We start from the raw sequence: 14,677 nt of genomic DNA, 5'->3' as shown, positions 1-14,677 counted from the left end.
ACTTTCTGCTTCAAGGTCAGATTCACAAAAGATATTGCGCAAATTATATTACTGCGCAAAACACGCCCAGGAAGTACAATTCACTCTTTGTTTGCAATTAGCCATGTGGCAAAGTATACATGTGGGGGAGTGTTAGCAGTGACGCTCATTTGCACAGAAAGGGGCCAATTCTTTACAACATTATCTTTTTGTTACCATCCTTTTGCTGTAGCTCAACAAGGAAACACAAATAGGGAGTTTTTCACTAAAAAGACAATAAAGGATATTTGCTTGATTTGTCTCACACAAACTGCTGAAGTCTCAAATAAACACAAATATAATTTGTTAGGAGGTACATTCTTCTTCTTCTGAATAATGGCATAAACAAGGGACCATCACAAAAAGAAAACCCATATAATGTGTATATGGGCACTTGACTATTTCAATATTTAAAAAACTTCATGTCTGAATTATAATATTGATACGGGAAAATGTTGAAAAACAAATATGCCTGACAAATATCCCTGGGCAACACTTTTTAAAGAGAAGTGAGCATATGATTGATACAGGCTCTTGTGACACGTTACCTTGAGCATGTCGGCGGCCTCGTTGCGTCTCTGCGCCATGTCCTCGGACTCTGTCAGCAGGTCATCCAGCAGGCCCGCCTTGTATAACTGACCCACCAGCTCACTCTGCAGGCAGTCCTTCACATGGTTCACCAGGAAGTGCATCACCGCCTTCGGTACACTGAGGCCAAACAACAACAACAACAACAACAACAACAACAACAGAGGGTGAAAAGACCGTACAGCACATACGAGCGGCACAATAATGACAAGTTCTAAAGAATGTTAGTATGATTAGTTTTAAAATTGATAACACGAGTACCTGTCCTGGATGTTTTTCCGTACAATAAGGAAGTAGGACTTGATGAGTCTCTCGATGACCTCACAGTCCCTCTGCTCTCGAGCAGACAACCTTCTGGACACTGGTACAGGCTGACAATGAAATGTAAAAACATGACTTTTTAACTCCAAAAAGGATTACTAAATGCAATATAAATTTGACTTGATTGCATTAAGTGGAACGTGACAAGCAAAAGCAAACAGAAACAAAAACTACGAATAAAACAATTCAGTGCAATGGCGTAGGTGAATAGGTGGGTTTTGCCCCAGCAACTTTCCCTGAAGCCTTTTATGTCTCGTCGCTCTCCATATGATATATTACTGGAGAGCAATAACTTAAGATTAAACTACAACACAGACAGTGCACATACTTTAAATGGTTGAAATCAACAATGGCACGTTTTGAAGCCGTTACATCGACTACAAATGCAGAGTACCCACCACATCTAGCAGGTTGACAGCATGGCCCCTTTGTGGGCTTGCAGGGACGGGGTACTGGAGCATGGCTCGGTCCCCAGCTGGTCCGTCCTCTCCCTTCTTCAACATGCCCCTCCAGTTCCCCGTCCCGCTGTCTGTCTGCTCGCCGGCGTTGCCGCTCTGAGAGCCACCTGCTGCAGCCTATACGGGGAGGAGAGAGACGGGGAGAGGGGACGTGTGATAAATCCTGCACATGAGGCAATTAGAAGGGCTGGAAGAGCATCATGCGCATGTATCTATAATATACAAAAGGTGAGAACCATAAATGTTACATTTCAGAATAGTTTAGCATGACACAGGCCTTCTTTGATTTCACTGCAAAGAAGTTCATCAAGAGTATAGTGTTCATTCTTTTAACTGTGGGAAAACACCGACTTAAATTACATAACCCAGGTTTTGATTGGATGATATGAAAATATATAACCATGTAAAAAAAAGAGTTACTTCCTCAGTAGTAGAAGGGAATATTGCAACTCAATTGAGTAAATATTGGATTTACAGGACTTTGTCATCAATTTGTTGAAGTAGGTTTATTTCTCAATTAGCCAGAGGTTGACTTTGTTATTTTACATTACAATGTTGTTTTTCCCTCTAAATAATTTCTATGTTTTTCCATATCGACCACTCTTACCAAGGCTAATAAAGTGTTTCTTAAATTCCACGTAAAAACAGCACATGCCAAATGATTATGATAATATTATATTAGTTGTGAACAATGAGCATGCAGCAAAATGGTACACATAGTTACAGTGTGAAGGTCAAAGGTCATTCATTCAGATCAGGTTGATAAAGGGTACAAACTTTAGAATGGAATCTGAGAATGGTGGAAATAAGGACGATGGGGAAGGGGGTTAATTGTGGGCAGGCAGTGAGCGAACGGGTCACACCTTGGTGGCCTCGCCCTCGAGGGCAAGAGGCTCAGTGGGAGAGAGAGACTGACCACCTGGGCCTTTAAGGGACTAGAGAGAGACAACATCAAGAAGAAAAGAGTGGAGCTACAGGCAGAGAGGTGTGAAGGAACTTTACATCACGTGGAGAGAATAAGTTAGATTTTACGGAATTTTGAAGTGAATTCTTCAGTGAACCTGGATTGAATCTTTATGTGCAATAGTGGTTGGAAATCTGTTAAAGCCAGGGACAAGAAACAGAAGAAAAAAGTAAGTCATGGAGACTGACTGTACCTTGTCTCTGGGCACCGCAGAGGGCAGGTCTCTCATTCTGTTGCGTCTCTGCTCCTATAAAAGAGCAAGTCTGTCAAATCTCTAAAGAAGGAATATAGAAACTGTTCATGTGTCAAAAATAAAGCTCAATGAGTCCGGTGCGAGTCAATCAAAACAGTTGCAGCTAAACAATGAGCTGAAAGTCACTACAAAGCTCCGTGAAGCCGAGGGGATTAACAGTCTCAGGTGAGAATTCTCTGTCGCTTTATCACAACCCTCTGATAATTTGATACGTTGTTATGACAAACATGTTGATTATTAATGCTTTAAAGGATGAACAAACTGATTATCTAATAGATGCATTATGTGAAGTTAGCTTCCATTCAAAGACGTGCAGCGCCGTCTTACCTCTATGTTATTGTTCATGATGCCACAGGCATCGGCAAAGTCAGGGTGCTTGGTGTTGATATAGGCCAGCTCAATGGCAACCAGGTTGTGAACCTGTAAAAATAAAAGATAGATTAAATCAGCACGAGGACGCCCATAAACTTCCCTTAAAGTGGTATTCAGTGTGAGCAGGTCCTCACCATTTCATTGGTGACTGGGAGTCTCTTTCTGAGTAACGAGGTGACCACTTCCACTATGGCATCATGGAGCTTTGGAAACCTCAGTAACTCCTGTAGAGATGGAAAAGCTGTCATAATTAGTGTTTGTTTACATTTAATAGGCTAGTAGAACAGTGACGTGGTTAGTCCAGAGCGTGAAAACAGGGGATTCCACTGGATTTACATGCGAGACGGTGCTTCTCACCTGTGTGCTGTAGTTGCTGCAGTGCTGGATAATCCTCTGCATCTCCTCGTGAACCAGCTCCACGCAGCGTAGACTGGGCTCCTCCAGGCGCTTCACCTGCCGCTTTACCAGCAGCTCAAATGAAACCTCAGGCACGAATAAAGCAGGCCTCGGGCCCTGTGAAATACAATGTGGCTATAAGTCTTCAAAAAAGGGGGCCATTTACAAACACAAATTACACCTTAAACAGGAAGCAGAAACCCACCGTCGCATTTCTGATCGCTGTGAGCACATCGATGGTCGTCAGACCACCCAGGGGATCTACTGACTCCAATGTGCGACCAAACGTTTCATGAAAAATATAACAGATTCTCGCTCCACCACATCTGAAAAAAGGAGACGAAACGACATTAAAGATACAGGCAGAATTTGAACTTGAGAACTCAGGATATGTTTGATGCTAGCACCCCTTAGTGGTGTATGGAAGGACATGCAGTTATGAGAGTTGTGTAACTCACAGTTCAGTTGTCTCGATGTACTTGGCCGTGCCCTCGATGGTGTGGCAGTACTCTGCAGCAAACTTGGTGATGAGTTGCAGCAAAGTGGAGCTCTTGTCATCGACGGGTTCGCCATAACTGTTGAGTAACGACTGGTACTGAGCGGCCAGCACGTTGATCCTCGTCTTCAGCTCAGGAAGACAGTCTCTGATGTGGTGCATGAGTAACCTTTGATGAGGATAAAGAAATCAGTTTATGCTCCGATTTTGAAATTAAGAGGGAGATTTGTTATCGACGACAACAAAATGCCATCAGAATGGAAGATTTAGAAGTCAAAGTCATCAGCTCCACTTTGCCAGACAGAGAGTAACCTTCAAACGTACTAGGTCGATAGGAGACGCAAACATTTCATCTTGAATTCCAACTCCATACCTGTTCAATGTTCTGGCCAGATATTTGGTTCCATTTCTGTTTGCAAGCGAGGGGTACCTCTTCTGTAGGAAGGCGTATTCATCACGGGTGGCATCTGCCACTAACTTCTTCTGATTGATATCCAACTGACTCCTAAGAAAATACACACACACAGAGGTGAGTTGGTCTTCAACACACCACCCATGTGACTATAGTTGAGCATTATTGACAATCTGGTGGACAGTATTACATTTTTCAACATGGTCATGAAATATGAAAATCTGAATGCTAGGAATACATTTCAATTGATACGGAATAGAAAATATAGTTAGTTAAATATAAGGGAAGACCCAGATGCAACCAAGTAAATAGGAATTAAATGCATTATAAACTATCCAGATTATCAGCGATCCTTCCCAACTCGTTCTTACCCTCAGGTATGCCGTGTACTGGATTTATTCGATTTTGTTGGTACCGTGTCCCTGATATTTATCCTAAGCTTTGTGTTGTTTTCTTTATTATTTTGTGTTGAAGCAATAAAACACTTTTCTACAACATGGACCATAAAGCTAAATTAGTTTCTTCCTCCCCTCCTAACTAACCAACCTGTTAACGACTCCAATAATGCCCAGTTTGACAGGAATGACCCTGCCCATCAATACATCCATGGCGTCTGTGCCAGCATCCATCAAATCCAGCTTGGTCACCACTGCTAGCGTCCTCCTGCCTGAAGACAAAAACATCATCGACACCCATCAACAAAACACCACTGAGGCAGGAAATGCAAAGAGCACTTGACAATACAAGTATAGGGATATGCTGACGACACATTAAAAGTAAAAAACGGAAGTATATTTTCTTTATATAGGGGCTCTACAAACTGTAGACTCTTTTAAAAACAGGGGAAAATGGAAGAAAGGTCAAGAAAAACAACATGAGAACAGGATTTACCATCAGGGTCAACCTCGCGGGCGACTTTAAGGGCCTCTGAGGTTGCCATGTCCGTATTGGCAGCCGTCACAGCCAGGATGATGGAGTTGGGGTTGGAGATGTACTTGAAGATCAATTCTTTGATCTGGAGCTCTATGTCTTTGGGCTGGTCTCCCACCGGCAACTGTTTCAACAGAGACACACATTTGACTTCAAAGCATGACATTCATCTGCAGGATCATCTTGAGTTCATAGCTCAGTCCGGTTTGGACATGGAGAGGGAAAAGGGAAACCTCTCTCACCTTCGTAATGCCAGGCAGATCCACCAATGTGAGGTTCACAACGTGTGGGGAGAAGATTTTCAGGTGAATGGGCTCCTCACTTATACCCTGGAGAAAAGCAATGTGGTCACTCTTAACAGGCTGATATTGCTTCAGAGGTTGAGTCAAAGTCTTAGGTTTATGCCGATATTTATAAATCATCCATTGTTATAATTTCTGGTTTTAACGTTCCCTCTTAATGTCCGTAATAAGCATACCTTGTTATTGCCTGAAATTCTTTCAGTTTCTGCTACGACTTCTTGCCTGATGTCCTCGAAGTCTGTGTAGGTCTGGATGAGCAATTTAACCACAAAAGATAAAGACTTCAATAAACAAGTAGTTTTTTGACAACAATAACAACACGGAGTAACAGGAAAACAGGACATGAAAGGATTGGTTTTCAAAGAGACTTCCCCTTTCGTGTCATGAGGCTCAGAGCACACAATGAACCATGTGGAGCTAAAGAGACCCAAATCCACCTTGGAGGATATTTACCCATAAGCCACACAAACATATTTAGTTACTGAGAGGGTGTGTGCCTGACCTCATTATAGATGTTGCCGTTTTAAACATATCACAAAACCACAGTGTCTTTATGTTGATAATTCATAAATGTTAGTGAATCAATACAGGATGTTGAACCAGACACAGTTTAACGAATATTTAGATTTTTCGATATAAAAGACAACAATGGTGGCAGACTCCACGGAGAATATTATTTTCTGGCAGACAAGAGTGTGGCAGCTCTACCTTATTTTTGGTGTGAAGAAATTTGCCCCATTCTTCTCCGTCGATGCCTGCAGGAATACAAAGTTGAGGACAGATGTTTCAGTTGCGGATGTGACAGATGTGTTGCTGTGGCCTTAAGATCAGTGTTACTATTATTACTAGTGCTATGTCTCAAGGGATTACTTTTCTATTGGCAAACATGGGATGGAAACAAAAAACTCCCCACAGCAAAACTCCATAGAGGAAGAGTTAAAAAAAGACTGTTTTTTCACACAAAACTCATGGAAGCAAATAAAAGCCTAAAGCAAATGTGTATTTGGTGAAGCAAGGAGCCTTTAAAAAAAACAAAGAAATGATCTCAGCTGCAATTATCAACATTGCAACCAAAAGAAGGAAACAACTTTACATTAGGTGGAATCTGTTAGTCATCTTAGAGGAAGTTGGTATTCAGGACATCATAGGTGGACTTTAAAAATGTAAAACGAAGGACAAAATCTATATTTTCAACAGGAATCTGCAAATCCTCTTCGTCTAACTTCAACTGACAGAGACCATCCTAAATTGACAGCTTGAGCTGAATAAAGTGAAGCCACATGGTTTGGCAGCTTTGTAAAGAAAGCTACACAAATGCAAGGCAGGATGGGGCAAAATGGGCAGGAGAGACTGGACTGTACAGGTTATGTACTATACAAACACAATAAGGCAAAGAACAAGGAAAAGGAGACCTCTGTAAAGGCGTCCATTTTTCTTGATTTCTGTGGTTCAAGAGAGATGACAGGAGACAAAAGAGTTAGCCTGGCTATCTGCAGCCCCTGGATTAAACTGCAGCAATGCAGAGTCGCTTTGAGGCCGTTCCCAGAGGACTGTATTGAATAAATGCAGGATCTTTCCAATTAGAAACACCTGTCACCTTTATATAGCTTGTTTACCAGAGAGCATAGAAATGTTTTTTTTTTTTTTTTACTTGTTAAATGTCCCACTCAGTATAGTCACTCACTTAGTTGGCGGAAAAATATAAATATGCAACAACTCCCCAGATACAGAGATAACAGAGGTGACCGTGATATTACCATTCTCTTCACTGGTTTTCTTGCAGTCCTCTGAATCGATGTGCACTAGCTGGAGGATAAGAGGTCGACGTGTGACGATGCCGGTGCCGCGTGGCAGGATGTCCCTGCCAACCAGGCTCTCTAAAACCGAACTCTTCCCACTGCTCTGTAGACAATAACAACAACAACATCATAATCATCATCATCATCATCATCATTAAAAGCAGGTAGACTGAAGTATGAATGACTCGTTGAAGAGGCATTTTTTTGCAGAAGAGCCACAGTCTAATTTAGTTCTGGGCCCCAAAATAGTTCATAAGAAGAGGGCCCAGGAGCATTGGGGTTAAGTTGGCTGAATGCCAATCACAGATTAAACCTTGTGGCACCTTCAACTGTACAGCTTTCATTAACACAAGCACGCGACTAGGAAGACATGTGCGACTAGGAAGACATGTGTGGTCGAGAAATTCAAATGAGATCTGCTTAACTGAAATACCTCACTTGACGAGCAGGCTTCGCTTTATTGGACTGGTACCACAGTAGAAGGTAAAGGCTACAAAGTATTTACTGTATGAGAAATCAAAAGTTGTTGGGACTGGCATAGTACTACGTATGGCTATTAATAGATCTGTCAGGGATAACCAATACTTGGCATAAGGTCTGTGTTGCAGCTGTCCTTAACTGAAGGTCTTTGCAGATCTGGGCCTTTGTGGGGCCATGGAAAGGACACACATAACAAATCAGGCCCTTAAACCATCCCCTGGCTTGCCTTTTCTCACTAACACCATCAGAAGCCTGCCAAAAGGTCGGAGACAGACACATCCTATTAGCTGATCAGTGAAAGGAAATGTCAGACAAAAACCTGCCACTTTAAACCAATTAGGCTTTAATGTTGTGTACATCGGGTAGTCGGGTGGACAGAGTGAAACTGTGTCGCTTCAACTCCAGTGTCATTAGTAGTTCGTGGTGCTGTTGAATTGCACTTTGTTCAATGTCATATTTTGTTCAACCCATCTATATTAACAAGGATATACCACGTATCAATCATAATATATGAAAACCCTGTACAACACTGAACATTGTAACCTTTACAAACGCTACAAGTTAACGTTACTTCACCAGCGTTAGCCAGGTGTAAGTTATCTAACGTTAATAACCTGGAAACTGAGAGGAGATGCTAGTGTGAATGGTCTAAATAAATAAACAATTGTATTATACTTTCAGAATAGTGATCAGAGTGCTATGTGGACAAGAGCTCGTTCCCCAACTGTCAGCTAAAAACATTGGTAGATACCTTGAGTCCACAAGGGAGATCACATGTAGCTAATGCTAATGTAGCTACTACGTACATTAGCTTATATGTTTAAATGCCGCCGCTCACGTGAGGCCAGTCTACGCAGTTTGGTCTCATACACCTGCATGAAACTGAAATAAAAACTACGGTTTGCGTACCAGCAGGAGCCAGCCGAGAGAGTAAGTTGGCGCAGGCTAACCAACTCGCTAGCCTCAAAGCAAAGTGACGTTCCTCACCTGAGTCCCCACAACAACTATCTGCGGCAGATGAATGACGTCTGCGCCAACCGTGTTGAATACATCCTGCAGTTTGTTTATGACAGGTATGAGGGCCTCCATGAGCTCCGATACGAATGCCGACCTGTCAAACACACAACTTTCTTCACGCTGCCGCACAAGTGGTACAAAGTCATTCAATGTCTCTCGGCTAATGCTACTGGCGTCTCTTTGGGACCTACAAGCAAACTGCGCACTACGGTTGCTCAGATTAGAATTGTGGGAGTTGGAGTTCACAGGAGTCTCGCTTCACATTCCTATAAGGGGTTGATTTTTTTTACGGAACTACACTTCCTGCGGGTGACGTCATACTCGTGTTCTACCAATGAAAAGGAAGTTCATTATTTTTTTTCCCCCCTACGCAACCGTAACTAAGGTAAGTACCAAACTATTTTTGAAATGTGGGATTCCTTTGTGAGGAGGAGACATTATGCAATAACCAGCAAGACTGCATTTATTAGTTGGACTGCTTCACTATTGTTCTTGTAATCTTTATCAAACTTATTATTGAATTTCTTCCGTACGTATTTTGAACTGTATCTAGTCGTTCATATTTTCAGCTATAGAAACCGTTCAAATATTAAAAAATTCAACTCCTTCGGGAATCAAGCGCTATGACTTTTCTACTTTTCAACTTTTCAAATCTTCATATTATAAATCTTTTTATAGTTTTTTTAAAAATGGGATCACAATGGAGAAAATCTTAAACTTTAAAACCTTATAACATCTTCATACTTTCAGCTAAAGACACCCTTTAAATTTTAAAATGTTGACAGAACCTTCAACTATTACTGTATATTTTCAGATATTTTTTACATTTTCATATCTTCAAATAATGAATATTTTTATGGAATAAAAAATGAATGGGTTCCTATGAAGGGAAAACTTCAAATCCGCTTAAACTTTTTCAACTTTAAAACCTTCCAATGTCTGCATACTTTTAGCTAGAGACACCATTTAACTTTTAAAATTCTTTTTTTGATAGCTTTTATACTTGTTTAACTGTCCCCGTTTTAGTTTGATGTGTTTTTCAGCCCCTTTGAGAGTTCTCAATGAGTGTGTGAGTGGAAGCTTAGAGCTGTGACGTCATCGCCAGAGTGCAGTGGCGCTTCTGGATCGTACGAAAAAAAGATTTGTAAATCGTCACTACGGCCACACCGTTTACTCTTTTTACACCATTTATGGATAAAAACGTAAGGATTCTTGTGCCGGTCCTCACATGTGTCGATAGAATCCACGTTGTTTCCCACATTTGTCAGGAGAACGCTTAACGAGGGAGCAAGTCCACTCTCTGCTCCATAGAGCCCCATTATATCTTTCCCTCCAAAACGTCTTCTCACAGACGATCGCACCTGATTTGTAAATCGCGACTAGAGACACTTCGTGTAACATACAGACCCACAAGCGACATTTATGGGTTCGCAAGAGTCTTGTGTCTCAGGAAATATAATTAGGTTGGGGTGTTACTTTTGAAGTTCTATATGATATTAAGCTTTTTCCGAAAAAAATAAATGAATTGGAGGCTATGGAGATATTCTTCAAAGCAAAAACTCTGTGTCACTCATGACACAGGTGCAGCTAATTAGAGCAGTCTCACACTTATTCTGGTTTTAGCTAAGAGGACACACACAGAGCAGCTACAGGCTGTCTGTCTTTCTGTCTTCCCTTTCAAAATAAAAGCCCCAAGAGTCAGACACACACACACACACACACAGGTATTCTCATTCCTCTCTCTCTCTGTCTGTCTCCCCCTCTTTCTTTCTTTCTTTCTCTCTCCCTCTCTCTTTCTCTCTCTCCCTCTCTCTCTCTCCCTCTCCCCCTCTCTCTCCCTCCCTCTCTCTCTCCATCTCCCTCTCTGTCCTCCCTCTCTCCCTGTCTGTCTCTCCTTCCCTCCCTCTTTCTTTCTCTCTTTCCCACTCCCTCTCCCCATCTCTCTGTCTCTTTCCCTCCCTCGCTCTCTCTGTCTCCCTCTGCTTCTAACAACTCTCTCATTCTCTCTCTGTCTGTCTCCCCCTCTTTCTTTCTCTCTCCCCCTCTCCCTCTCATTCTGTATGTCACTCTTACCCTCTCTTTCTCTTTCTCTCTCCCTCCCCCCCCTCTCTTTCTCTCTCTCCCTCTCTCTCTCTCCCCCTCTCCCCTCTTTCTTTCTTTCTTTCTCTCCCTCTCTGTCCTCCCTCTCTCCCTGTCTGTCTCTTTCCCTCCCTCTTTCTTTCTCTCTCTCCCACTCCCTCCCGATCTCTCTGTCCCTCTCTCTTTTCCCTCCCTCTCTTTCCCTCCCTCTCTTTAACATTTCAGCAATTTTCAGCCATTTTCAGCTTTCTTCAGCTATTGCTTTATATATTTCAGCTTCATTCTTCAGATTTTAGCATTCCAACGCATTTTCAGCAGGAAATGCTCTTTCTAGTTAACATAAATTACCTTCTGGAAATTAGTCTGTCAAATTCATTTTTGAAAAAAGTATGAATAGTTATTGGTACTTTACAGTTTAAAGCACTGAATTAGCAATTGTCTCATGTAAAGATATATATATATATTTATATATATATATATAAAAATAAAAGATGTAATAATGTATGCAATATGTTGTTCTTATCCCAAAACAAGAAATGAACTCAATATTTTAACATAAAAATAACAAGTAAAGAGAAGGGAACTCAGTTAGGTATCTCTTGTCTTTTTATACAAAATTGAAAGTGCCATTTTATATTTACAACACTAGCATTCAAGGAAATACATTTTGTACACATGGAAAACAGTATGTACTGGGGAGTTTCATCTTCTAGTCAACTCTGAGGTGAATCACCAGACTCACAGAATCAAACATTGATGCTTGTTTCCTCTTATACATACATCAGCATTGTATAGTACTGTACTGCAGTATTTCTAACAAAAGTGCAATAAACAATGAACCTTGTGACTAGTACAATTAGAAGTCATGAAAGCTTGAGTACATTCTGTAGTAAGCTTTCAGCTAAATTGGTCCTCTGCAAGTTCTTTGTAGTTTATCTGAGATGCCAGTCAACAGTTTTTAAATACCTAAATGTGTGACTTTCATGTAACATGTTAAGCATTGTAAAAGTAAATTCAGATTACATTCTCTACAGCTAGAAAATATTAGTAAAAGTGTGATTCAGAAATGGTCGTGACTTTTTTGTATTAAAGAAGGCCTAAACCCAGATGTCCTTTGCCACTACAAAGTGCACAGAATACTACAAACACCAAGACAAACAGAACATTGTGGGCTTCACACGTAATTGTGTTAATTGAAAGGTCACAAGCATTTCTCTGTTTACTTATACATTTTCTCAACTTGTACAAGTATTTACAATTACAATGATGAAGATGTAACCACAAATGTTTCAGTAAAGTATGTTAAAACAAACACGACTGGCAGTGTAGATTACAAACATATTTCAACAAAATGTAGCACAAACAGTTTACCAAGCCAACATGTGGATGGTTGCAGATTTTTGTGGACACTGCTCCCCATTTAACAACTATAAGCAAAAACTCCACTGGCTATTGTTTCTGCCTTCAGTTGTGTTTGGAGAAGCACAATGGAGAAACCTATACAAAAGAAAGTCAAAACTGTACAAAATAACAGGGTGGAAGTACTGAACTAGTGGTGAAGTGACATGGAAATGTGTCAAATTGAGTGCGATTGTTTTATTTTTCCAAACTGTACAATTCCATTATCACAGAAGGTGCTTAAAAAAATACTGAGAAAATACTCCCTGTCAGCTTATTTCAACAATAAGTGAAAAACTACTACAATCATGTTCAAGTCTATAAGCACACACACACAGGTAATAGTTTGAAAAAAACTAAACAATTATTTAGATTTAGACCTAAGCTAAGTAAACGGAGTGTCACTGTTCAAACCATTCTGTGCCTGAATGTCAGATATTAATGTCACTGCTCAAATTTCACAGCAAGTGGCTTGTTACCCAATACAACAGTATTGTATGCCGTGAAGGCACATTTTAACCAGTAGTCATTTCGCATTGCATCTTAAGATGCAGTACAGTCTGTGTAAGTGGTTACCATATTTCCTCTGCGCTGCGTCACCGTTCTACAGTGTTGTTTTGCTGCACCGTGAAACTTGTTGTCAGTCTGTTTGGTGTGTCCATCGAAGGTAAACATCCTCTCTATGTCGTCATACATGTCATCAAAGACACCGGGTCCGAAACCTCCTTGAAAGTGTCTCTTATGTCTGCTGTGGGGCTCCTTGTGGGACCTGGAGTGTTCATTAAAGTGTCTTTGGTGACGGGCGTGTCTGTTCTGGCTGGAGATGTCAAAATCCTTAAAAATGTCATTAAAGTTGAAGCTGAAAGGTTGGTGGGCACCCTGTCGATGTCTGCCTTGCGCCTCCCCAGTGAAGAGTGCAGAGGTGTCACCAAACTGGTCATATTCTCTTCTTTTGGTTTCATCTGATAACGTTTCATAAGCTGCAAAAAAGGAAGACACAATTTGGTCGTGGCTCGAGTCAAAGTCATGTGACAATGGCCTAACTAAGTACATGACAAGTGTAATATATGGTAACGCGCAAACTCAGATATATTTATCCTTCAGAATTCTTGAATTGAAATTGAGACAGGCTGAACAATACGCTCACCTCCACACTGAACAAAACGTTGCATTAGAAATAAGATTGTTATGCCAGTATGTCGGGAAACAATTACATTTGTCACACCCAGATGTCAAAGAAAGAAAGAATAGTGTAGCTACCTTCAGCAATTTCTCTGAACCTCACTTCAGCGTCCGGGCTCTTGTTCTTATCGGGGTGCTGTTTCATTGCGAGCTTGTGGAAAGCTTTTTTAATCTGTCGCTCGGTAGCATCTTTAGCCAGTCCCAGGATATCATAGTAGTCCTTCTTGGCGAGTATCAGCTCCGTTATCACGAGGATGCACACCGCAAACGTGACGGCGGACTGCGCGCTGGCCATGGCTCCGATGTGCCCTGCATTGAAAAGAGAGAGCGAGATTAAATGATCAGTTGGTAAATTAAAGTAAAATGTGTTGCATGCAAATGAAGCAAAGGGAGAGTTTATCAGTGTTGGCACATCTGGAGAACAACAAGGTACCTCAGTTAATAGCTAGCTTGTTCATAATCTTAGCGAGATGACGTCGCCATATTAACTTCGGCAACAACAACAAAAATGCTTCCCTAAAATATAGATTATCGCCAGTTTAGATCTCATAAAAGTCCTAACGATATATTGGACTGTTTGCGAGCCACCAAACGTCACTCTTAACGCTAGCTGACGTTGCTAGTAGAAGATAACTGCCGAGGTAACGTTCTTCACCTTTTATGTAACTAAACCGTCTCACCTTTTTGAGGAGCACGAGTGCAGCGTAGCTTTCTGCCAATTAAACCCTTTTTTTATCCGACGCTCAACATGATGATGGTGTTCAGTTCTTACCCTCGGTGGTTGTTATCGGGAGGCAGCGGTCAGAAGCTGCATCATGGGGCGGACAGCGCGTCCATGTCTTCTTCGATCCTTCACTGAATCAAGAGTAACGATACGTTATCAGTCAGTCTGCCCCCTGTCGGCCAATGCAGCTATAACTCCCCTCAACCCGATAGTGACCTTGATGCTGTTTGTGAGTGTTTACAGCAACGATGTCTATGTACTGTTTTTTAATGAGTAGTATTGACCATTAAACTATACATACTGTGGTATTATTGAGTTTGGGCATATATAAACGCAGCATGACTTTGTTACCACGTTTTAAAAAAGTCTGCGGAACGCTCCATTTGGGCATACGCGTATCCCGCGTAATACGTAGAAGAGCGGGGTCTCAATTTTTAATATTTGATCCTGACTCCACCTTCCTCATGGTCTTCCGGGAGAAGTCCGGC

General features: G+C 41.3%; 2 protein-coding genes across 5 annotated transcripts in view; both read right to left on the bottom strand.

Annotated features, from left to right (window-relative positions):
• Positions 1-9,129, bottom strand: part of dnm1l (dynamin 1-like) — a 10,729-nt gene extending 1,600 nt beyond the window's left edge. Inside the window, exons 1-19 of one of the 3 annotated variants that reach the window (XM_034534714.1) lie at positions 8,777-9,026; positions 7,268-7,412; positions 6,923-6,952; positions 6,219-6,265; positions 5,687-5,758; positions 5,451-5,537; positions 5,170-5,332; positions 4,825-4,945; positions 4,240-4,371; positions 3,829-4,035; positions 3,576-3,696; positions 3,332-3,487; positions 3,109-3,198; positions 2,930-3,022; positions 2,543-2,596; positions 2,249-2,320; positions 1,326-1,502; positions 868-977; positions 567-726 (exon numbers count right to left, since the gene is read on the bottom strand). In XM_034534714.1, coding sequence (XP_034390605.1) covers positions 567-726; positions 868-977; positions 1,326-1,502; positions 2,249-2,320; positions 2,543-2,596; positions 2,930-3,022; positions 3,109-3,198; positions 3,332-3,487; positions 3,576-3,696; positions 3,829-4,035; positions 4,240-4,371; positions 4,825-4,945; positions 5,170-5,332; positions 5,451-5,537; positions 5,687-5,758; positions 6,219-6,265; positions 6,923-6,952; positions 7,268-7,412; positions 8,777-8,878 — 2,139 coding nt within the window. In that variant the 5' untranslated portion in view covers positions 8,879-9,026. Of the gene's footprint in view, positions 1-566; positions 727-867; positions 978-1,325; positions 1,503-2,248; positions 2,321-2,542; positions 2,597-2,929; positions 3,023-3,108; positions 3,199-3,331; positions 3,488-3,575; positions 3,697-3,828; positions 4,036-4,239; positions 4,372-4,824; positions 4,946-5,169; positions 5,333-5,450; positions 5,538-5,686; positions 5,759-6,218; positions 6,266-6,922; positions 6,953-7,267; positions 7,413-8,776 lie in introns of all 3 variants that reach the window. The other 2 variants (XM_034534712.1, XM_034534713.1) reach the window with 2 other exon arrangements.
• A 2,344-nt stretch (positions 9,130-11,473) lies between these two features.
• dnajb9a (DnaJ heat shock protein family (Hsp40) member B9a) lies at positions 11,474-14,609 on the bottom strand. 2 transcript variants are annotated; one of them, XM_034536124.1, is made up of 3 exons: positions 14,146-14,609; positions 13,544-13,774; positions 11,474-13,263 (listed from the first exon to the last, which is right to left on the bottom strand). In XM_034536124.1, the coding sequence occupies exons 2-3, from the start codon at positions 13,758-13,760 to the stop codon at positions 12,827-12,829; spliced, it is 654 nt and encodes a 217-aa protein (XP_034392015.1). In that variant the 5' UTR covers positions 13,761-13,774; positions 14,146-14,609; the 3' UTR covers positions 11,474-12,826. The 2 variants fall into 2 exon arrangements, with proteins under 2 accessions (XP_034392015.1, XP_034392014.1); XM_034536123.1 differs by having other exon boundaries at positions 14,238-14,607.
• Between the last annotated feature and the right edge of the window lie 68 nt (positions 14,610-14,677).

Source organism: Cyclopterus lumpus, chromosome 6 (assembly GCF_009769545.1).
Source record: "Cyclopterus lumpus isolate fCycLum1 chromosome 6, fCycLum1.pri, whole genome shotgun sequence".
Classification (NCBI taxonomy): domain Eukaryota; kingdom Metazoa; phylum Chordata; class Actinopteri; order Perciformes; family Cyclopteridae; genus Cyclopterus; species Cyclopterus lumpus.
The sequence above is the reverse complement of the archived record's forward strand: the minus strand, read 5'-3'. Positions and strand labels throughout refer to the sequence as shown.